At 40.0% G+C, this 25,167-nt stretch overlaps 1 protein-coding gene and 1 long non-coding RNA gene across 7 annotated transcripts in view; one reads left to right on the plus strand and one right to left on the minus strand.

Annotated features, from left to right (window-relative positions):
- Window positions 1–25,167, minus strand: part of slc41a2b (solute carrier family 41 member 2b) — a 51,710-nt gene that overhangs the window by 16,980 nt on the left and 9,563 nt on the right. For all 4 annotated transcript variants that reach the window (XM_044185371.1, XM_044185372.1, XM_044185369.1 and 1 more), the window contains exons 5-10: window positions 24,911–25,055; window positions 24,486–24,632; window positions 19,513–19,660; window positions 18,886–18,965; window positions 5,540–5,671; window positions 4,863–5,011 (exon numbers count right to left, since the gene is read on the minus strand). In XM_044185371.1, coding sequence (XP_044041306.1) covers window positions 4,863–5,011; window positions 5,540–5,671; window positions 18,886–18,965; window positions 19,513–19,660; window positions 24,486–24,632; window positions 24,911–25,055 — 801 coding nt within the window. The remainder of the gene's footprint in view (window positions 1–4,862; window positions 5,012–5,539; window positions 5,672–18,885; window positions 18,966–19,512; window positions 19,661–24,485; window positions 24,633–24,910; window positions 25,056–25,167) is intronic.
- LOC122870942 lies at window positions 5,680–13,667 on the plus strand. 3 transcript variants are annotated; one of them, XR_006376736.1, is made up of 4 exons: window positions 5,680–7,244; window positions 11,076–11,210; window positions 11,566–11,732; window positions 12,394–13,667. It is a non-coding gene; the product is annotated as an uncharacterized LOC122870942 (long non-coding RNA). The 3 variants fall into 3 exon arrangements; XR_006376737.1 differs by having other exon boundaries at window positions 5,680–6,828; window positions 7,135–7,244; window positions 11,566–13,667; XR_006376735.1 differs by having other exon boundaries at window positions 11,566–13,667.

The following is a 25,167-nucleotide window of genomic DNA, read 5'->3' on the forward strand; positions in this document are numbered from 1 at the left end:
ATTAGAAACACAAAAATTCATGAATTATTCTGCAATGTCTTGTCTGCCTTTTAACCTGACCCGAGCTTGTAAACCCTATTGAACATTTACAAATCAAAAAGCAAAGTGGTATTTAAGGTTCTTAAATACAATCAATAAACTGAGAAGCATTCTCTTTTTAATGGTTGTACATATTAAGATGTGTTAATTGATTTGGAAAGTCTCCAAGTTCTCAGTGGACAGGATTACACCCTAATTTTCCACATCTGCATTAAAGATTTGGTGGAGCCTTAAAAAAGTCTTTGAGCACCAACTAAATTCTTAAAATTCCAGATGTTAAAGCAGATCATGGTGCACCTGAAAAAGTAAAAGCAGTCATTCATAATTCAAGTCATTCCTTTATAATTATCTTAACTGCTGCCAAAACAAAAACGTACAGAAGTTGGATTCCTTCAGGCATCGCCTGAAACCACAACATTCTAGGAATTCAAAGGACACACACAAACGTGCTTTTCCTCCTTCACTACAAGTGTTAAGAAGGAAACACGTCCACAGTAGGGTTGTGTGATGTCGGACGATGTCCACATTGGAATATCGTGATGGACCCTTATTATCAGGCTGCCCGAATAAGTCCCTAAGACTCTCCAGTTGATCCAGAATGCTGCGGCACGTGTACTGACAAGAACTAGGAAAAGAGATCATATTTCTCCAATATTAGCTTCTCTGCACTGGTTCCAGAACAGAATTTAAAATCCTTCTACTCAGGCTCTTTTTGTCCTCAAGATAACGTGCAGCTTAGCTAGCTAAGCTACCACATTATCTGGGCCATTTGAGATGTAAGAGTGTAAATGTACGTGCAAAGGTGTGTGGGTTAGAGAATATTACATCTAGGTGTGAAGTAACGGCTGTGTCGGCTTGGCGCCTTTGTACTGTCTGTTCTTTGTTTCTCAATCAAGTCTCTTAGTGAAGGCTTTGGCCTTTCCAGGTAGGCCTGTCTTTTGTCTCTCACAAGTGGTGAGGCTAGGCGAGGCCTAACATGAGTGTGTGGGTGAGCAAGAGCGAGCGATAGAGAGTGACGGTGGCTGCACTCAGAGCAGACAGGTGTTGGAGATTGGAGCTGAGGGAAACGTTAGTAGTGAGGTTTTCTAGTTACAGTAAATGTACAGTGTAGGTTACACTCTGCCCATGTATAAACGCTGCTGCTCCTCAATACCCAAGACGTTTCTGTGTCTTGCCTCCCAGCTGCTGGGTCAAAGTGAAGGGGGTTACAAAAACCAAGTCTTCCCTGTGCTTCCCGACCACTGTCAGGAAGCTGCAGCAGGAGCGGTTAACACTATACTTAAGCTACCTCATTAAGCAGATCATGTAATTATAAAAAATATTTCATAGTCATAATGATAAACTACTCTTGGCTTTTTACTCATGAAAGCTTTTATTGCACTTTCAGTAACAAGATTTTACTCGCCAAAAAGGAGTGGAGGGCGCTTTCAAATCACGATGTTACGATGGTAGAGGGTTCTCTGGTCGATGACTGTCAGCCATCGTCCATTGGCCCAACCCGAGTCCACAGATTCAACTTTCAGAGAAACTTATTCCTATTCTCACTGATGACAAAATAATGTTTGCTTCTGAATAATAATGAAAATCAACAGTGCAGGTGAGATGAGCTTGTGCAGATACAAAATGAACTTTTGCTGATGATCATAATGCAAACTTGTATTGCAAAGTCACAGATTATGTTTGTGTATATGTTTACCCTGTGTTGCCCACTATGAAAAAAAAAAAAAAAACACCAGTCCGAACCAAATCAACATATTTGTACAAAAATATACTCCTTCTCTTGTGTTTAAACTTTGGAGATGGAGCCTTGCAATAGTTCATACGGGCACGCAAGTCATTTTATAATCACATGTTCCATACACCCTCCAATCACACATGGCCATGACCTATCCCTCTCAATAGGTGCTCCACATAAACATTTGGCACTCATTCAGTCTGCATACAACAACACTGAGCTCTGCATCCTTGCTGCTACACTGCTTGGACTCAGATTTAAATTTCAATGGTCACATCAAATCTGTCATTTCATCTACTTACTACCATCTAAAAAATAAGTAATGTCTAAGCAAAGACCTCGAAAAGCTTACCTACACCTATATTTCCAATAGACCGGATTACTGCAATGGTCTGTTCACAGGGCTTTCAAAAAAGCTCTTTAGCAACTCCAACACATTCGGAATGCTGCCGCTGGGGTCCTCACGAAAACAAGGAAATACGACCACATTACACCAGTTCTACAATCTTTACACTGGCCACCAGTCATTCAGAGAATTGATTTCAAAATTCTGCTACTCATCTATAAATCACTCTGTGGCTCTGGGCCCAAATATATCTCTGACATGCTAGTGTCATATGAATCTCCTAGAACCCTGCTGGTTGTCCCAAGAGTTAAAACAAAACACGATGAAGCAACATTCTGTTATCATGCAACACAGACCTCCCAGTTGATATTAGACAAGCCCCCAACCCTGGCCACTTTTAAGTCAAAGTTAAAAACCTTCCTATTTTACACTGCCTACTCTGTAATGGCTTCTTAGCTTAGGTTTTAAATAGCCTTCATTTTACTTGTTTTTAATGTAATTGCGCATCTAAATGTAGAAGTATTTGCTGCGCTCTTTTATCTTTTTATTTTTACTTGATTTAAAATGTACTAGTTTACTTAAAATTTTCTCTTGCATCGCTTCCTGTACTTTAGCACTTTTTCAAATTGTAAATCTTCTTTGCTGTATTTTTAGTACCCTGTAAAACACAATGAATAATCCTGGTGTATGAAATGTGCTATACAAATAAAATTGCCTTGCCTTGCTGCCTCCACCTCCCCAACCTCCTCTTGTATTAGCATTTAGCTGTGTGTGGACTTTGAATGTCTTTTTTTTTTCTTAATATGTGTTCATCTTTATCAAATGTTGTGTAATAACCTGATTATTTAGTATATAAGGGTATTTTGTTTTATTATTTACGAGAATGTATACCATTTCATTATTATAATTGCATTGAGGCATTGTAATTTCATTTGTGATGAATAATTTCATTGTTTATTATACAGTTAAAATATGCATTTGTATAGTGTTAAAAGTTTATAAATAGAATAAGAATTCATAGTTTATTCAATAGGAAAGAAACCCAGTAATGTTTGTTTTGTTATTATTTGATTTACTGGAGTGTACGTAATGACGCAACAATAGAGCGTTGCGAAAGAGAAAAGAAAAAAACCACCACCGGAGAAGCGGGAAGGATGGAGCAGCAGTGACCGTGGCCGCACATTACAGGAGCTCACACAACCTAGGAAAAAGTGTTAAAAAAAGCCGCGCTTCAGCACACTTGGAAAACTTCCCCTTGTTTTGGAGGACTGCGGAGGACTCGCCGACGACTCGTGCAGCCTGGGGCGAGTTTAAATAGTTTTCTAAAGAATGAGCTGGAAGAGCTAAGCTAAAGTTGCTAGCACCGTGACTTTGCTAATTCACTTCGGAACCAGTCGGGAGAGAGGCGGCGTGATCACCGGACGATCCGCACTCGCCGCCTGCGTTGAGGACGACAGCCAGGTGAGCGGATTCCGTGTGCCCATCTCATCGATGTACTTCCTTCGTTTTTGGCCGTAATGGTGAACTGCAGACTGGTAGGATTATTCAACACTATTACAAAGGGATTTGAGCTCCAACGCGCGCGCCAACAAAAACGCATAAGCTTGCTGACTCAAAATCGAGTTCACTCGTGGTGGGAATGACTGGTAAATAATTTATGTCGGGGAATTTCTTATAGTGACTATATTTGATTTAAGACTGAACCTTTTCAATATAAAAGCATAAAACGTATCCACTGTGTGAGTCTCGCATTTGTACACTGTAAAATCAACACTGTAAAAGGAAAATAACCACAAGGTAATTACATTTAGAGCTACCTGTTTTTAACTAATTATAAATTATTATACCTGAGAATCCTCTCATTTAATTTGAAGCTAGAATCATACTTTTACCCTAGACAAAGGTTTTATACATCGGGATGTCTCTTTTGCCAGTGTTAAATTTGGAAGTTAAAGGAGTCTATATACTGTAGTTATTCCTTGTTAATAACGAGCTGGTTGGCAAAAGGGTTACAGTTGTATATCTCAGGCTCTGCCAGGTGGTTTGTTAGCTCAGGGACAGTCTGTGTCAAGCTTGCTCAGATTTGTTCCAGAGCATAACATGAGCAGAGCCACACCGCCAAACTAAAATGCATAGTTTTACAATAAACGGTTAAAACCTTGATGTGAGTGTCTTGACTGAAATAGTAGCATTTATAATATGAAATAATTGAGTTGATAATGAAAATCTGGTACACAGGATTAAGTAGGATTTCAGTATTAGCATTCATTTGGAGTTATGTTTGTGTCTACCTGATGAATGCAAGTCCAGTATTTCCTTTTTCTCTGTTTGGCAACAATGAGAGCTGTGAGACTGAACCAAAACTATCGCTATGAGCTAACTATGAGCTGATAGACTCTAGAGTCTGGTGATAATTCCTAGTAGATTCATCACTACGAGTGACCCTTTTCACACTTATACACACTCATTTGATCCATTGTTAATTTAAAAATATGGATTAGTGCAGCTTTAAACAATCTTAAGTGCAGAGTTGTTCTTACTATCTTTTGTTTTGGGGTGAAAATAATCTTGAAAATGAAACTTTCTTTAAAGCAGCATTAATCTCTGCTATATTAAGGCTCTGGATTGTGAAAAAGGCTCTTGATCTTGAATACTTTTATGTAGAATGATGACAATGAATGTAAAACAGACTATTACTTACATTTTAAAGCACACTTGCATTAAAAGTCCTCATGTACTCACCTGCAGCATAGCAGCAGCCAGGTAGACAGACATAAAGATGGGTGTCAGGGTTGTGTGTCCGCTCTTCATCAGGTGGATGGTGTAAAGGAAGATTAAGTGACCAGGGATCACCAAGAGAAGGAGCACCTGAGCAGAGCGATGATTGGCTCCTGAGAAAATACGAAAAAAGATGGAGGGAAGGAAGGTTAAAGGTGAATGTGAGGGAATAATCTCTTTGCAGGAGAAAATCTAAAATTGTTCATCTACTAAAATACATGATTCAATAGTTTGGTGACAAATTGTGCTGTTTGAATCGGTCCACCTACTCATTCTAGACTTATATCAAGGAATTCATTTACACCTGGAAAGCAGGAGTTGGCAATTAACTGCCTGGTTGGACAGAGAAGCAGTAGTACTGCAGCTCACCAGAAACAGAGCTGAAAACCACTGTTTCAAACTGTGAACTTACTGCACAATTTAAAGCCTGATTATGATCCTGACAGCATTTCCATTGACTGTAATATCCAAACCTACTTTTTGCGTGAAAGCCAATTAAAATGTGTCAGGTTGAAGGCTTCTCATGAGCAACAGTATTAATAATAGCCAAAATAATGAATATAAGTGCTTCACACCTATCACATTGGAGTTGGACAGCAATGCCTAGCCAATGTGTGATTGTTTGCCTGCACAGTACTGACCTGTACCACAGAATGTGCGGCAGGGGTAGTAGCAGCCCTTGGACTCGTCAGGAACCTCCCCAGGAGCACAGTGTAAATGCAGGTGAGTGGAGATCCTGCTGGACTGAATAGCCACCAGGTTACCCCCAATTCCTGCACAAGATAGAAGAGTTTATGGTTCATGATTGGAGCAAAGCATTCACTGATGGGTGAAGTCAATGAAGACACATAGGCAGGTAAATATAGCTATTTATCACTTTTTTAGTGGAATTTGTAAAAGGTTACCAACCAAAGCAGCATTGAGGCAGATACCAATATCGATATTTACATTAGTTTAAAAATCTGGTAACAATGTATCCGCCAATATTCTTTCCGTAACCTAAACACTTGTGTAAACAAACAATATAAGAATAGGTTAAATTTGGTTACTAAAGAATTTTGGCCAAGATAAGTACTGATTGGGACACTTAATTGTGAAAAATGGATTGATGGACAAACTATGTAATGGTGACACTGTTTATGAATGACCTCAAAATGAAATGACAAAAAATAAGATAAGTTTGGCTAAGATGGAGAAGTTGGTGTATTGATAAAAGCAAGGTGCGACAAAGTGCAATGGAAACAGACTTAGCAAATAAATCATGACGTACATGAAGCATGTGGCTTTAAAGTCCACTAAAGCGTCTGCGCCACTGAAGAGATGAAAACATCAGACCTGTGTGGAGCGATGTAATTAATACACGAAACAAACCGAAACGTCATATTTCCATCATGTTTTCCAAATGTTTTTTTTTTTATTCGTTTGAGGTTGAACTGGAGCTCTTTCAATTACATCATCTCGTTGGGTCCTCTTCTGCAATGATTTAATGGCACACAACTGGAGAATTAGCGCCACCAGCTGTTCATGTCAAAGAACAAACTCCTAATATTCACAGTAGTGGATGGAAACTAATTATCTAATTAATTAACTAATTCATTTGCATTTTCTTTTGGAACATTTTTCCAGAATTTCTGGAAATTCGGTTAAGATCTGAGCTAGATTTAGATGGAAACCTGGCTAAAATGTCTCTGATTATTGCAGATTGTTAAGCCTTTCTTCAACTTGCATAATGTTGTCTTTACTATCAACAGTCTTCACCAGCATTGGAAACTTGTGGGAGAAAACGCAAGAAGCCAAAGCTGACCAATCACAGTTCTTGTTGTCTCCACGTGGTATCTCCGTAGTCTCCTTAGCTCTAACATGTAGTTACATTTTTGAGAAGGCACACGGCAGCTACGGCGTACCTACAGCAGCTTTGTGCAAGGGCTCGGTAACTATACATGTAGCTTAAGGGTTTGCAAGATAATTACCATGGTAGAAAATAAGAAAAACACTCAGATCTGCTACAACAAATTATGTTTGTTTTTTTTATTTTACTTTCTTTGCATCTTTGCATGCAATTCTACTTTCTTCATGTACGATTTTAATTAACATCAAGCAGATGAGTAGTCATGAGACTGTGGGACGCCATCTGTACTGACAAAATACAGGACCACTTTACATTCACATGCTGCAGCTATCACACCTTCCCTTTCGCAAGTAACACACAAACGTCCTGTGTTTTTCATCCTTCTAGCCACAGTCTGGTGACTAAGCACTGCAGGAGAACTCAGACATACAGATATCAACAACAAACTAGCTGACAGGTGGGCACAGAGCAGCTCAGAATACAAGAAAAAGGCTTTGGTAAGAGTGGCTTTATGTCTATAATAAACTGTTCAGATTATAACTGAGAAAAGAGAGGTTTCTTTATTCAGAATCAGAAAAAATGTATCATTCGCAGCGCAGCGGGTAAACAGATCTTCTGTGTGAGGTTGGCTTTCAGTCACTGAAGTAGTCATGTACTGCAAACCATATATAAAGAACAAGTACGTCTCAGACCCCCCCAAACCAGGCCTATTATTGTGGTGAGTATATTAAATTAGACACTGTCAGCACCTCAGGGTGATGTCCAAATAATTCAATCTATTGTGGCTCTTTGTCCACCAGGTGTCATTTTATTGGAGCATTACCAGCAATCCCACTGGGCCTGTAAACAGACATAACTTCACAATGAGTGTTCACACTCGCTCTGCCCCATCTCAACACCAACCTCTCAATTCACACTCCTGCCCTCACAATCTGAATATGCCACGGATCTGATGTGGGTCTTTAAAGGAATAGCTCAATACATTTATTTGCTTTCTTTCTGAGAGTGTGATGAGAAGATTGATATCAATCTCATGTTTGTGTGTTAAAAATGGGGCTGGAGTTACAAAGTGGTTAGCCTAGCATAGCATAAAGACTGAAGGCAGGGGGAAACAGCTAGCCTGGCTGTGTCCAAGGTGGAAAAAAATGCTTTAATGTGGTATTAGGTAGAATTACATGCATATGTAACTGTAAATGCAATTACAATACAAATTGTAGTTTTTAGTCTCTTTATGTAAAGGTTAAACAAGTTAGAACATGTTAATTAGTGAGCTTTAGAGGTGTTGGTAGGAGTTTTTTTCCACTTTGGAGGAAGGCTAGCTGTTTCCCCATGTTTCCAGTCTTTATGCTAAGCTAGGTTAACCCCGTCCTGACTCCAGCTGTGTACTTAACACGCAGGCACGAGGTTGATATCAATCTTCTCATCTCACTATCAGAAAGAAAGCAAATAATGTATTTCCCCAAAATGTTACTATTCCATTAAAAACCAACAATACACCTTCAGTGTATCACATTCTATATAGGTGCTGCTGAGCTGTAAATTGTTCATAACTAATCAAAGCAATAATTCCTTTCAGTTTTAAGAAATGGTTTATTATATTCTTTGCCTGTGCAGTGACACAAATAGGGATAAATAAAGGTGATCTCCCACATCTACACTACTGTTTGTACTAATGTTCAAATGTTCATAGTGCACATTTTAGGAAGTTATTATTATTAGTATTAGTATTATTATTAGTATTATTAGTATTATTATTAGTAGTAGTAGTAGTAGTAGTAGTAGTAGTAGTATTGTTAGACATATATTTGAGAATTTCCAATGTATTTGCTTATTATTGTAATAATTGTTGATGATTACCTATGTATAAAAACAATCAAACCCTTTATAGGATGGTTTAGACAGTATCGATTTCCTGAATTTGTGCTATTCTGTGCTAAGAATCCCATTTACCTTCTTTTCATATTTGATTAACAATGACTGTTAAATTAAAAAGTATCCCATTAAGTCATGACAGTGAGCCAGCATGAACAACACCAGGACCCTGAAACTGAAGCAGCTAAATGGAATTCATTATTTATTTTATTATTTACACATGCACTTTTCCTACTATCACATGTCAAAACTTCTGTGAAAAAGGCGTATTGGTAGTTTTTAAATCATCTTATCCACTTGGCTGTAACCACAAAACTATTCCTTCAATAACACACTCTTCAGTCTGTTTGCATTCTGTCCAAAACATTGTACATTTCTTAAATGACCAGTGTGTAACATTTAGGAGCTATTGGCAGAAATGGAATATAATATTCACAAGAATGTTTTCATTAGTGTATAATCACCTGAAAATAAGAATCCTTGTGTTTTCGTTACCTTAGAATGAGCTGTTTTTATCTACAGAGGGAGCGGGTCCCCTTCCACGGAGGCCACCATGTTGCATCGCCATGTTTCTACAGTAGCCCAGAACAGACAAAATAAACACTGGCTCTAGATAGGGCCTTTTGCGAGTTTTACAGCCACCGCAGTTTCTCCCACACCTTTGGAAGGGCAGGGTGAAGCGAGCGGTATTCCAATGGTTGCAAATTGCAATTTCAACACTAGATGCCAATAAATCCTACACACTGCTCCTTTGATGTAATAATTAAGAACATTTTACCAGAAGCAGATGACAATGATGCAAGTCCTTTGAATTTGATTTACTAGTTTATTTATTTTTTATTTAGCTTAGTTAATTTAACTCATATTTCTTTTTTTTTTTCCCGAGCTGTTTTTCTACTATCTGACATTTTGTCACTTATTCCAAGCCGTGACTAATTCATTTTGGGACAACAATATGCATCAATATCAAACTAAAACACTGAGCAATTTTAGTACGCAATTTGGCATTTTAAATATGTTAAGTAAGTTCTTCTATGCTCCTATTTGGTTGTCAGAACATGGTTAAAATTGGAATAATTGCACTTGTATTGTGCACGGACTTTGACTTTTTGTTCTTGAGGGTGTTTGGCATGGGTGGGGGGTTAGAGGGTGGAGGGCGTTCTTACAACCTCAGTAGGGGGCAGAGGTAGAGTGAAGGAGGTTTGGGGGCGATCTGGCTTATTCAGGTCACTGGGTACGACAGGAGGAATGGGAATGAAGAGGATGAGGAGGTCTGGGCTACGTGGGGAACTGAGAGGAGCACAGACAGGGGTCTGTGCTCCTCTCAGCTGGGCCGCTCTGCCCGGAGGGGGGAGACACAGGAACTCTCTGCCCGCTCATTTCATCTCTGCTCCTCTCCTCCAGGTTTAATTTCATTTTGATTATTTGAACGGCTCTAACAACATGATGTGACGTGATAACACAAACACAGATAAAACGTGAGAAAAGAAAAACATGGAAAGAGAAAAAGTTGAAGAAAGATGTAAAGCAGACACACACCTTATCTCATAATAAACAATAGAAGGAAAGAAAAAAGGCAAAGATGCCAAGATGACAAGTCTAGATGAAAGACTCAGCTGTATTGGAGTGCCATCTATTTGAAAACTGCAGAACCAGATGTACAGTATAATATAATATGATATCTGCAAGTCCACAAAACCCGATCAAAGGCTTTTTAGACTTTAATAATGACATTAATCATCAAAATGATGGCAAGAACACAAGGCCCATTGCTGATGTAATGTATTGTAGCTAGTGAAATGGGTACAACAAGAAAAAGTACAACAGGAAATTAACTGGCAGACACTTCCTCAATATCTGGATTAAACATACCTGAAGAATTCCTTTTAAGAATTTAAATACTAATAGAATTCAAGCAGCCACTGACACATTCTATTGCAGGAGGAACTGCATAAAATAGCCCTAATGTATTAAAATGAAATAATGGAGGTCAGTGTGGTAAAAAGGAGGCTTTCTCCCCCTGTCTGTCTTTCATTTCACCTGTCTTTTCTTATCACATTCTACACATCTACTTCCCCACTCCTTTCTAATCAAACATCCACACACCAATCTTTCACAGTTTCTGTAACGTCTGCCTTTTGTTCAACTGTATTTTTTATTAGAACAGGAACCATGGTGCATTTTAATCAGCTGAAAGACACGAGCAAACCATTCCACTGTTTGCTCACCGATGAATAAAATGTTGTAAATCAGAGACAGCTTAGACCTGGATTTTTCTGACACTGCACACACAAAATAAAACATCCTCGCCCTCACAAACAGACTCTTGATTCTCCAGCTGTTTTGTGCCTGGAATACGTCTTGATGGAAAACCAATTAGTCAGAATCGTACTCCATCTTGTTAAGTATCTCTCATTAATGCCATTTAAATTAAAAGCTTATCTCTTGTTGTGGAGGTGCCAGAGCCCTTGCGACCGTGGCTGAGCCAGTTAGGAGTGGGAGAAGAAGCAGCAAGAGGAAATGGAAGAGGACCAGTTTTGTGAAGTCTATACAAACCGACTGTGGGCGACTGCCTAAACCAGTCTCATTAGGTAACTTATTTATGCTGATGTGCATTTGGAGTCTTTATTTAGTAACCTTCATTTTTTCACTTCTGTTTTCACATTCACATACATTCACACCTGGGAGATGCACAGCACAGCACAAGACTAATAGACTCTATAGCGTGTCATCAATCTTGTAAAAACACTGTCTATATCTCAGCTTGAAGGTTCAAAGACTGCATTAATTGCAAAACTGACAGGGTAGGGCTGTTCGATTATGATAAAAATCATAATTACGATTATTTTGGTCAATATTGAGATTATGATTATTTAATACGATTACTCAGTGACTTAGGAAACATCATGCATTTATTGAACTTTTTAAAAAAACTTGTCTTTTTAGGGCTGACCCGAATGCAGCTGGGGGGCAGCAGTGTGGGGGCTCAGCACACACTGAGCGGAGCAGAGGAGAGACAGGTGAACTACTGGAGTTGACGACAACTCGTTACGTTACATAACGCTGAAATTCAACCGTGGTGTTCTGTTGGGAGATGCAGTGACAAACAAATGGTGAGTGAGAAAAGTATAAATGAGTGTAAATAATATGTAATTTGTTAAGCTATAAGTAGAGGAAAAGTCCACTAGCCGCTAAGGTAATTTATGTAGTGTAAGATGCCATAGGCTTAAGCTAATAATGATGACTTGCAAGTTATAGCAGTTATAACACCCTGTCATCTTGCTTGAGCTGAACCAAACATGCCACAGCCTGGCTGAGAGTGAGTTTGGGCTTTTAGGGAGGGGCAAAAGACAAAACAAAAGCATCACTGCGAAACGGAATGCAGCACAATAATCATTTTATCTCGGTTATCTTATTTTCGTAATCGTTGGAAGCCAAAATCGTTATTGAAAATAAAATTCGATTAATCGCCGAGCCTTATCAGAGGGATAAACGAGACAAACAACAACAGACAGAGTAGTTGTACCCAAACTTCCACGTTAAACAGCTTGTTGCCGTCCACTGTGTAAAATAAAACGGTCTGTATCGCTGCTGCCTATTAAGACAGAATCTTAAGAAAGAAACCTTTCAACTAACCCGTGTATTTTACATGTTCTACTTCTCTCCACAAATATTTCCAGAAACAGATTTAAGTCAACATATAGATACAATATTTCTGACCTAAATTTGCATTTGAACTTTTGCTTTTACTGATAACCCAATGTTCTTCAACAGAGAGAAAAGAAGAGAAATGAAGAGAAAAGAAGTCTTTTAACTACACATTTATGCTAGGGCCATCAGTTATAGTTAATATTTCATTTTTCTTTCTGGGAAATTACATCTTAATAAGTCATAAGTCTCCGCAGTGTTGGAAATGCAGAAGACACCAGCGTATCAGAATGCTTACAAATAGGAACAATCCACCATATTTGCAGATTTGAATTTAACCGGAATTCAAAATCCATCATAGAAAGGACAATTTCTGGGACAGGGGGTGTGGAGGATGTAGAAGCGTGCTACAGTCTCTCTCTATAGGAATTAAATTTTTCTATATATTTTTTGGTACTTTTTTCACTAATAACTGATATATTTTTTGTAGTTTTACCTTAGAAAACAACCCCGTTTTTTGCCCTCTATCACCATAAATGTCATCTCCTCGAACTAAATTGGAGTCCTCCGGGGCAGGCCACACTAAGCCTGGCAGGCACTTGAGCCTGACCCCCTGGAACCACAGGATGTGGCTATGCTGCGTAGCATTAAGCAGATGATGGACGACCTGGCCAGTTGAAATAGTTGATAATTTCAATTTGGTAATCTCAGAGACGGTTTGAAGAGAGATAATGACTGCGCTGGAGCCATTTGAACATAAACTTTCTTCACATTGGGAGACTATTAAAGAGCTGGAGGAGTCCGCTACCGACCACAACAACCAGCTAGCCACCGAGCCACTGTTAGCACACCAAGAAGTGTGAGGATTTGGAGGGGTGCGCAAGGTGGAACAACATTCACTTGGTGGGTCTGAGTCTTAAGTTGGGCCGGAGAGGCTTGCCCTCTGTCATACAAGGGCAGGAGGATATGTATTTTTCCAGATTTTACACACTTTACACAGCACTTAAGTCCAGCAGCACAAGAACTGAACACATGCCTGCGTCGGCATTCATTAAAAAGGTCATTAAAAGTGACTTTGAGAAGGGCTGTCTCAGTGCTGTGGTACTGACGAAAACCAGATTGGAACTTTTCAAAAGGTTTTATTATTTTCCACTGCAGCAAGAAGCTGCTTAGAAACAATTTTTGAGAACCTTGGCAGTTTGGAGATCGGGCGACAGTGATCCAGGAGGGTGGGATCAAGCCCAGGTTTCTTAGGACTGGCTGGACACAGCGAACTGTTCAAAATAGGTAGCAAATAAAAATATAGTTGGGATTATATCCAGAGGGCTGGAGGATACTCTCATAAGAGACGTGATGTCTGCGAGTTCAGGCAGAGTAACAGCAGAAAAATTGCTCAAAAAGAATCCCATCTAAAAAGGCAGGATTGGGGGTACATATTTGTGCGTCCTATAGACAGTAACAAGGCCGCCACCTCGACCACAGACCCTAGGGCGGCTACAGCTGTCATAATCTGGAGGCACAATTCAGCCAGCTGACTGTGATCACCTCTTAAAACCTCTAAATCAGTAGAAGAGATAAAATCTCAAATCCTGTGCAGGCAGAGAAGAGAAAGAAGAAGAGCGAGGGGATGTAAATAGTCAATTACGTGAGGCATTCATTCCTTCAAAATGAATGTCCTCCCCTGTTCTGCTACATCTTTCAATGTATCCTTCTCTTCCTCCCTCAAACCTTTTTCCGGAAATTGGACAGTTTACTTTTAGAATTTATCTGGAACCAGAAAACTCTATGTCAAACGCAAACAATACTTACAGAGACCTAAGTCACTAGGGATACTGCCGCTAATATTAAATCCTTGAATTTCTGGCTGTCCATTAGGCAAACTCTGCCGGCCTGACATCACTGAAAGCCCTTTTGTACGCTCCGATTACTTCCTTTGTATCTCTATACACAAAAAATGCAATTGTGAAATCATCCCTTAAGATCTGGTTTCAGTTTAGATGTTACTTTGGTTTATATTTATTCTCTATTAATGCCTCCTTAGTTTCTAACCATGTATTTTCCCCTACCCTAGTAGATTTTTGTGCGGTCCAATGCAGGTGTTAAATCCTTTAAAGATTTATACATTAACAATGTTTATGCATCCTTTTAGTAGCTGTCTGACCGTTTTTAAAGATCCGTAGTTTTGTAGTTTTCCCAATCTGCCGGAGGTCTCAAATTGATGATTTTTTGACTCCGTCTCCATCTCTGATAGGGGCTATCTCTAGAATCTACACTCAAATTCATAACTTACGCATAGACTCACTTGATTCGATTAAGTTATTATGGAAGACAAATTTGGGAATATCGCGTACAGTTAGCGTGACAGATGTCAAGGGCCCCCTTACACACATGGCTCTGTCCATCCTCGTTTAACTTCCGGACAATGATTTTTAATACTTTGTCTGAAATACTGGGCTGAAAGCTTGATCCTCACCCTTTCAGTGCTCTCTTTGGGGTGTCAGCTTCTTTACCATCTTTCTCTTTATACCAAAAGAATGTAATTGCCTTCACCACTTTACTGGCTAGGAGACTGATCCTAATGAAGTGGAAATCTCCTGCACCTCCGTCTCATACACACTGGATTCAGGACGTGCTATACTTTCTTAAGTTGGAGAAAATATGACTCTCTCTCCAAGGAAGGTCCAATACAATTGTCAAGGCCCCTTTCTTAAGTACATCAAGAATACTATGTTTTCAGATGTTCCGACATAATAAAATAATTGTGGAGGGGTCCTTAGGTGTGGCAATATTTTTGTATGTTTGTTTGGTTTTTTGTTTTAATGAGTAGAGGTACAACATTAATGTTCTTTTAAACATCCTCATCATTATGTGTTTTTGTTGTTTTCCAGTTTGCTTGTTTCCCTGCTGGTATGTGCATGTGTGTTATTGTTCCAGGTCAGTGCCCACTTCTTTATAAAAATACATGTCTCTGTTCCTTGATGGAACATTAAAAAAGGCAATTGTATTTGTCTTTGATACAAATGTTGTATAATCCTGCAAAAACAATAAAAAAAGATTCAAAGAAAAAAAAAAAAAGAAAGGAAAATTTCTCCACTGACAATACAGACGAGTAGACCACAGCACAATGCAACCATAACACAACATGAGTAAGTGGCAAAAGTAATTCTGGAAAATTCAGGATGTCACCAACTGAAGTTCTTTTGTTACAAGACGTAGACAAGCTGGGTCAGTAGGTTGAGAGAAAGTGGCAATGCAGTAAACATCACAGACTATATGCATTTTTTCTTAAGGGCATCTACACGGTGGTTGCCGAGGGAAGGGAGAGAGCTACTATTTCCGTTGCTGTTAATTTTCCTCCTCCACACTTTAACAGCTGGTCTGGAGATCTACTGGGGATCAACTAGATGCCACCTTTGAGATTAAAGACCTGTGTTTCTTAACACATCAATTAACCTCCACTTAAAGGGAAACTTCGGTAGTTTTCAACATTAACTCTATTCTCCCACGTTTTTGTGTGGGACTAATCGAGACAACAATTTTTGAAATTTGTCCAGTATTGAGCGAAAGCACTGCAGCCGGCAGCTGCAAAGCAGAGCTGCAATGTAATCATTCCGGGTAATCCTGCGAGGTAAAATTATTGTATTTGTCAATAGAGTATGGTAGCTTTGACGAGAGCAATATAACGGCTGTTTCTGGTTAAACAAAAAGGATCTTACTCTTTAACAAAAAAGGTCTATCTCTGTAAGGTCCTTTCCATAATGTTGTCAGACACTTATAATAACAACCTGAGCCTGTCGGCGGCAAAAACAAGCACATACATTGACGGTGCGCAATTGCCCGGAAGGATTACATTGCAGCTCTATATCACGGCTGCTGGCTGTAGCACTCTTGCTCAATAGTCAATACTGGATACATTTCAAAAATTGTCGTCCCCATTAGTCGCTTATACACAAAAACATAGGAAAATGGGGTCCAGGTCAAAAAACACCAAAGTTACCCTTTAACCAAGTCTGATTAAGATTTCTTTATACAGTTCAAATAAACAGTACTGTATATATATGGATCAATGATGTCTTAAGTGTCCATCGACATAATAAAAAAAAAACAAGACAAAGACTTTACAACCATGTGAGGCTGTACTTAGGCACAGTGGTGCTTTGCGCTAAATGTTCACATCAGTAGTCTAACATGCTTACAATGATATTGCTAGCATGTTGATATTTACCAGGTATTTGGTCATAAACCAAAGTACTGAACAAATTCAAACTTAGATCTGATGATGGTGCTAGAGGAATGGTCAGGGGATGAGAGTTTTTACAGTCTATCCAGTGGAGGACATGGATGTCTCAACCAAATTTCACGGCAATCCACTCAATAGTTGTTGACATATTTCAATAAAACCCCAAAAAGTCAACTCATGCTGGTGCTAAAGCAAAAGTCAGGGGATGACCAAAGTCATTGGGATTCATTACCTCGGGACCATGAATGTCTGTACCAAATTTCATGGCAATCTATCCAATTGATGTTGAGATATTTCAGTCTGGACCAAAGTGGTGGACCAACTGGCCAACAGACAGACCAACATCGCCAGCCCTAGAACCATAGCCCTAGTGCCGCTAGCATGGTGAAAAACACTGACCTATAATAATAATAATAATAATAATAATAATAACCAAATCATTTAAAACTGACTTGAAATTCACAGAGAGTAACTGACATAGATAATTTCAGGTCCTTCTGTATACTGTTCCTAATAGAGGCATGTTGTAATCATACATTATGAGAGCATAGGCCATATTGTTTTTGGCTATGGAACATGCTGTACACAGGTAAGGAGGGACAAGGAATTTCTAAATAACGGTCAATGAGTAACACACGTCTGACCCCCAATATTGTGGTGCAACTGGTGGGTAGTGTATGTGGGTCACTGAACACAGCACAACCCTTTAACACTTTGTAACAACTCTTGTAAGCTGTGTCCTGCACTTTCACAGATACATGATGTCAGATTAGAGCAAACTAACTACACAAGCTTTGAGTTTTCTTTACATACAGTGGGTACGGAAAGTATTCAGACCCCTTTAAAAGTTCATTTTATTTCTCATTAATGTACACTCAGCACCCCATCTTGACAGAAAAAACAGAAATGTAGAAATTTTGCAAATTTATTAAAAAAGAAAAACTGAAATATCACATGTTCATAAGTATTCAGACCCTTTGCTGTGACACTCATATTTAACTCACATGCTGTCCATTTCTTCTGATCCTCCTTGAGATGGTTCTACTCCTTCATTGGAGTCCAGCTGTGTTTAATTAAACTGATTGGACTGGATTAGGAAAGGCACACACCTGTCTATATAAGACCTTACAGGTCACAGTGCATGTCAGAGCAAATGAGAATCATGATCATCATCAGAGACAGAATTGTGGCAAGGCACGGATCTGGCCAAGGTTACAAAAGAATTTCTGCAGCACTCAAGGTTCCTAAGAGCACAGTGGCCTCCATAATCCTTAAATGGAAGAAGTTTGGGACGACCAAAACTCTTCCCAGACCTGGCCGTCCAGCCAAACCGAGCAATCGTGGGAGAAGAGCCTTGGTGAGAGAGGTAAAGAAGAACCCAAAGATCACTGTGGCTGAGCTCCAGAGATGCATTAGGGAGATGGGAGAAAGTTCCAGAAAGTCAACTATCACTGCAGCCCTCTACGAGTCGGGGCTTTATGGCAGAGTGGCCCGACAGAAGCCTCTCCTCAGTGCAAGACACGCCCGCATAGAGTTTGCCAAAAAACACATGAAGGACTCCCAGACTATGAGCAATAAGATCCTCTGGTCTGAGACCAAGATTGAACTTTTTGGCGTTAATTCTAAGCGGTATGTGTGGAGAAAACCAGGCACTGCTCATCACCTGCCCAATACAATCCCAACAGTGAAACATGGTGGTGGCAGCATCATGCTATGGGGGTGTTTTTCAGTTGCAGGGACAGGACGACTGTTTGCAATTGAAGGAAAGATGAATGCGGCCAAGCACAGAGAGATCCTGGAAGAAAACCTCTTCCAGAGTGCTCAGGACCTCAGATTGGGCCGAAGGTTCACCTTCCGACAAGACAATGACCCTAAGCACACAGCTAAAATAACAAAGGAGTGGCTTCGGAACAACTCTGTGACCACTCTTGGCTGGCCCAGCCAGAGCCCTGACCTAAACCCAATTGAGCATCTCTGGAGAGACTGAAAATGGCTGTCCACCAACGTTCACCATCCAACCTGACGGAACTGGAAAGGATCTGCAAGGAAGAATGGCAGAAGATTCCCAAATCCAGGTGTGAAAAACTTGTTGCATCATTCCCAAGAAGACTCATGGCTGTACTAGCTCAAAAGGGTGCTTCTACTCGATACTGAGCAAAGGGTCTGAATACTTATGACCATGTGAATACTTTCCGTACCCACTCTATGTCTCTCTTTTCTAAATCCCCAGGATTTAGTAAACTGTTATATTCAAACCTTTGGTGTAGTCTTTGACCAGATTCTCTTTGTTCCCCGGGGGCAAGCAATTGCAAATCAAACAGCAACACCTTGAAGCCATTCAGAGTGAAGGAAGAAGCAGTGCCAATACTGTAACTCACCGTTGATAACTGGGGTGTACACTACGATGCCAGCCAAATTTGGGTCAGACACTGTTTTGTCCAGGATGAGCCCTCCAATACTGCAGAACACAACACAATAAGATCATTAAATGGTATTACTGTGTGTGTGTGTCAAAGAGAGAGAGACAAAAAGGGAGCATGGAAAGAGAGAGCATTATCTTCATCTAAATTCTAAACGATGTCCACAGTGACTTTGTGAGCTTCTCTATAAATACCACTAAAAATGCTTCATCAGATGCACTAAATGTTGAAGAGAAAAAAAGACAGTACAAGAGAAAGAATGTTATCAGCGTATGTTGTCCATAGCCAATATTTGTATTTTCTTACTCCTCTATAAAAGCCTGAGAAATGTGGCATCACCTACAATGAGCGTTGAGAGACGAGCATAAGAAAGAGCGAGACAATCAATCCCTTCCTTCTGGCTGTATTAGTAAGGCTGCCAAGCTCTAGGGGGCCCGAGGGTGTATGTGATAGGGTGCTGCAATGTCTTTAGGGGACGAGTCATCAAGCAAACCAGACACTGGGAGCAGACGCAGAATAGCTGTTCTTTCCCCTTTGAAGAATAAACACACACACACACACAGTTTCATACACAAAAATACACACCTGCTGATGACCATGGCAGTGATTACTGGCTCCCATCCGGAGTAGAGCAGGGTGCGGCTGGCTGGGTGCTTGGAGGAGATGACGATCCACAGAGGAGTCAGACTCATGAAGAAGGCGCAAACCAGTGACGACACGTACGGGTAGGAATCTGGGGAAGAGCAGGAGATGGGATCATTTTTCCTCTTTGGGTGGAGATTTGGAGCCTATTCCAGCATGCAGTAGGGAAAAGGTGGGGAACCCACCTGGGTAACATCAGAAAGTTTTCACTTCCAGCGCTAATATGATACCTGACTTTCAGTAACAATACCGACATTTTAAGTTTGTTTTAGATATACAAATATGTTTTCTACAAAACCCTTTTTCTACAATGCATCAATGTTTAATGTTAACGAAACACAAAACACTGAATTACAAACACTTAGGATCCATCAATTTGCAGTTTGATTATATTAATTTAATCAATTTTAACTGAATATTAAAAAGGACTTAAAATTAGATATTTTTGCAATCTACATCTTTCATATGACTATATTTTGGCTCCTCAACAAGGAAGAGCCCCAGATAATGCCTGCATTGAGGCCATTTCAGGTGATATTGAGCTTTTTATAGTGAATATTCACCCCAAAAATTGCAAGTAGTCATATTACAATCAATCAAACTGACACAATGTGGATCTATGGCTTTATAGGGCCCTGAGGCTGCTGCACGCTTTACCCTGCTGGTAATCCAGTCTTGGCTGTGGACACATTTTGTCAGTACACACCGACTGAAATGTGACATTTCTTAGACATAGTGGCAAATTTCATTCATGAAACATGTCATCATCCATAGCAAAGGGGTCAACCCTGCCCTTTCTCGTAGCTGAGGAGTTCTTTCCATTCCTCAGAAAAAGTTGCTCTCTGCAGCTTTGTAAATAGATCACAGGAGGAAAATCTTGACCAAGGACTTTTAGCTCCATTTAGGAGGACACAGAGTGATATACTTTGTGAATATGGCTCCATATCTCTTGACTGAATGATGATGCTGCAAATTTGCCATTTCTCCCTCACAGCTTTCCTTAACATTATGATGTTTTCCATTAAGGTTAAAGAATAGTAGTTAGGAAAAGGATATCACATTTAGCTTACCAACTTCAGTCTCCAATCCACCTGAGCTGCATAGGTTTTAAATGTGAGGAAAGAGGAGCACCAAGAGGAAACACAGACAAACAAAGGGAAGGTTTCTCTCACTTTCTCTCTACAACTATGCATCTTTCAAACTACAATATAGCACAACATTTTGAAAGAGTAATTAGGGTAAAACATCTGCTTCGAGCCACCACCAGATGTTTTCAGCAGGATCCTGTTCCAAGCACTAAATAACTGTCATTAGGAAACAGTCCCAGATTTATTATCTCCATGGTCCCGTAGCTGGAGAACAGAGGGCCCACTGTTCGTTTCAGTGTATAATGGGCTCTAGCAGACCTTCAGTCCTAAAATATAAAGCTGAGGCAGATATACTGAGGCACACAGTTGAGAGGGGAACCTTATCCCATATTAACCCACCTCCCTCTGAAGCAAAGTCCCAGACATTGACAGGGAATCTGACACTGAGTTAACATGCACAGAGTAAGCTGGGTATCAGCAATGCTCCAATTAAGGTCTTCTACAGGTTAAACTGTTTACATAAACCCTTGACACCCTGCCATTGAGTGTCCCTGTTGCTGTGAACAAACCAATGAACAAACAATTAATATTCCTTTGCATCTCTGGTGGATTACATTTTGCTAAAATGCTCTGGCAGGGGAAAAAAAAACGGTGCGGCTGCCAAATATCTCCTTTAGCTGATAAATGGCAAGATGCTACTAATGCACAGTAAAGAAATGATGATCCCAATAGTGATGAAAAGCACTGCTAGCTTCCATGCTTTATGATGACAGAAGTGCACCCAAATTCCAGCATGAGTTTGCAAATGTAAATGTAAAGTAAGAGGAGTAAAATGTTTCTCTGCCAAGGAATCCTGTTCAATCAGAGGGTTAACCATGCATCTGAAACAGGATTACACAAACTAAGAACCAGTCAGGGTCCAACTTGGATCATGTATGTGTTGAAGAGGTTACTTGAATGGGTAGGGACAGAAAATTAAAATTACTTTCTTCACGGCAGTGGTAATTATTGCTTGTGTGTATTTTCCATTTCACACAGTAAGAGTTATTTCAGGACTCGTGAAGTCCCATTCATTTTTCTACATAGACAATGTTAGATGACTGAGTGTGGAGCACTTTGAAGGGCATAAAACCCTACTGGTTGAATCGTCAATACAAAAGATGAGCAACTGAGTTAGAAAATATCAGGTTCTTTGATAAAAAGTCAAAGGCATAAGTATGTGTCCATGGAGATGTACGGTAAGATGTCAACTACGATTCTCAAGATGCATTTTGGTAAGAAACATCCAATCACTAAGCTTAAAGCACTAATCAATATTTGTATATAAACGATGGGTCAGATGACTACAGGTTATGTGAAAGGGGTCACTAATAGCGACAAACCGACGGATAAATTATCACCAGACTCTGCAGTTCCTGTCAGCTCTGTAGAGGTTGATAAGATCTTTCAGCTCATTGTTTTGATTTTACGGCCCACAACTTTACTGTTTTGGTCCACCTTTGGCGCTCTCATCAACCTGTTAAAAATACCAGAAACTACTTTGCAACTCTATATGCTATTTTTGTCAAAAATTGCTACTTTAAGATGTCTGTTAAATATATTAGCACACATACTTTAATCCAGACATTTTAACTCTGGAGCTGTTGTGCTGTCTGGCACTTTTCAGGCACAGCCTTCTGCCAGTTTATAGCTGCACATAATGATGTGTTGAATAAAAAATACTAAAATATCTCGAAGATAATGTCCTCTTTCTTTGTTATTGTGGGCAATTTGTCATAATAGTGTGATGTTAGACTTATATATGACTCCCATTCTGCAGGTACAAATGCAGCCAGTGTCTCAGTATGTGAGTCTAGTCCCAACCTGATTTATTAATTTAACTCAATGGATTCAATTGTCTTGTGGACTGTCTTGAAATGGCCCAATGTTGCCACATCCACACACACACACATATTGTGCATGCTTACCAGCTCTGGCCCCATTTCTTGGTGTTTGTGCTCCATCTCATGCTCTCATTATCCCTGCTTTTATCTATTGTTGAGCCCTCTCACTAAAGCACTCAACAATCCTGTTTGTTAAAAGCACTTCATAAATAAACCTGACTGGACTCCACCTGGCTCCTGTAGCTACTATGTCTCGCCAGCGTCTCATCTCTACTCAGCTGGTTTGCCGCAAAATTAGAAGCATTAAGTTTGTATCTGAATAAATAATCATGTGATTTAAGTTTAGTTGAGAGTAAACTGACCATCAGTTCCAATTTAGCAGGAAAGTGTCAGCGTGGCTGGGCTCAAGAACAACAGAGCCACTGTTCTGAGAGTGACACAGCCAGACGGCCTCACTGCACTGCACTGCCCTGCCATGGAAATATGAAATAGAAAGTGTGTTTAATACATTTAGCTCACAGCGCTAAATTGTTCCTTTCATAGTGGTGAACATCTATGTCATACAATCAGACTTGACGGGGTTAGTTAGTATGAGACGCTTTCCAACCGCTTCAAGTGTTTGCTGTATTAAGTAATACAAGGCGGTGCAACATAGGTCTGGGTGCGACATGAATTAAACATGAGGAATGTGTGGTGGGAGGAAAAGAAACTGTGTTCTGCAACTGGAGAGCAGCGCTGCTACAGTGTGAGGGAGGAGGGACCTCTACTGGCTGACTGGCCGCAGTGTGTTGACTTTCCTAAGAAGCAAAAATCTGAGGTTCACAACCATTTCTAACTGAGAGAAGATGGACCAGGAAGTCCAGAAAGAGGCATTTGGTACTGTAATATTACGAGGGGATAGTTACTGTGTGGTCGCTACGTTTCATTCATAGTTCCCACCACAACACAACACACCTCTATTGGAATTTCATCCAACCCACCTTTTCAGGTGGTCTCGATCCAGTTGTATGGTCTCCACCGCAGCTTAAATGACAACTTTCACACCAGCTAAATGGGCAAACACATCAGTGTTTGTTTTTAACTTAACAAGTTGGGTGTTAAAGCACCCTAAACCACATCTGCTGCTGAAAACAAAAACGAGCAAGGATCACATTTCTCATGACTAATCCTGAAGATGAACAATGAATTCCACCTGATAACATGATTCAGTCTGACGTTTTGGTTACTGGACTCACATGCACACTCTACGTATACAATGCATTGTTATCAGTAATGTGATAACTTACTTCTTTCCAGTGAAAAATCAAGTGACACCAAGCATCCCCATACTTGCTGCTCACTGACTGATGGGACTACGGATGTTGGAAAGATAATGAACTCAGTAAAATCAGTGGTGTCATGCAGTGTCAACCTTAATATTGACACATTTTCTGCTCAAAAATCACCCTGGTTAGGTCATAAATTATTTTCAAATACAGTTAAAAGCTGCATGTATCTCAGGGAATTATGTAACTTTAAAAAAACAAAAAAAATCAAAACACGTCACAAAAATATTTCCTCTAGATCTTTCTGCTCTGTCCTTCCCACACAAGTGCATTTGTTTTCTCTCTTTCAGTTCCACACTACACAATATAAAACAATGTTGATTTCTTGTATACTCACTGCATTAAAAATTATGCTATAAAGTGTATGATTAAAATGTAAGAAGTATTAAAATCTTCTGAATGATGTTATATTATCTAGCCCGGGGGCCAATCATGTGCCACAGAGAACCATCAGGTTTGGTTGTCATTCCAACCAAGATTTCACCTACTGATGGCACTCCTTCAGAGTGGAGCAAAAGAGGAGAAGGACTCATCAGTAAAATCACCTGCCACTCCTGATGTAGTCATATATCTTGCCTGTGACTGTAGCAGTCTTCTAAAGTTAGTAGCTGTTCACCTACCCAGGCACTTGTAGAGGCCCTGGCTTATCCAGGCCAGGATCGCCAAGGTTATGAGGTCACCAAAACTGGCGGCAATTGGTGTGGCTACGTTGTCTGGGTTGATGCCCGTCTTCTTTGAACCCACAATTACACCCACCATGATGATACCTGAACATGACACAAGAAGGGTGGAGCACTAACGGTCATCACATTACAGCTGACTTTCAGACATTATCCGCACAGTCTGTCAGCAAAAAATAAGTGTTTTTGTAATCCTAACTTTTTTTTAAATGCATGTGAGATTAGTTACAAAGACTGTCTGTGAAGAGGACAGAAGTGACACAGCTTCTCCAGAGTGACAGTATTAACAGTTTATTTTAAACTGTGGCACTCAGCTGTCTGTATGCAGTATGTATGTGTGTGTGCATGTGTGCGTGTGTGTTTACCCTGCAGCAGGGAGGCTATGAAGGCTGTGGCCACGCTGCTGGAGCAGAGCAGCACAGCGTGGCTCATCTGGAACTTCCCCTCCGGGATCCAGCCAAGAACCACGGCTGCTATAGCAGCCAGGAAACCCACCACAGTGGCCTGAACCTGGAGGAGAGAGGCAGGGGGATTTACTATAGTGCTGTTTTATTGATTTGAGTAAACAAACACTACCATGTGTGTGAAAACAGGCCAACGGTGCGTAAAAGATTAGTAAAAG

This window comes from Siniperca chuatsi, linkage group LG23 (genome assembly GCF_020085105.1).
Source record: "Siniperca chuatsi isolate FFG_IHB_CAS linkage group LG23, ASM2008510v1, whole genome shotgun sequence".
NCBI lineage: Eukaryota > Metazoa > Chordata > Actinopteri > Centrarchiformes > Sinipercidae > Siniperca > Siniperca chuatsi.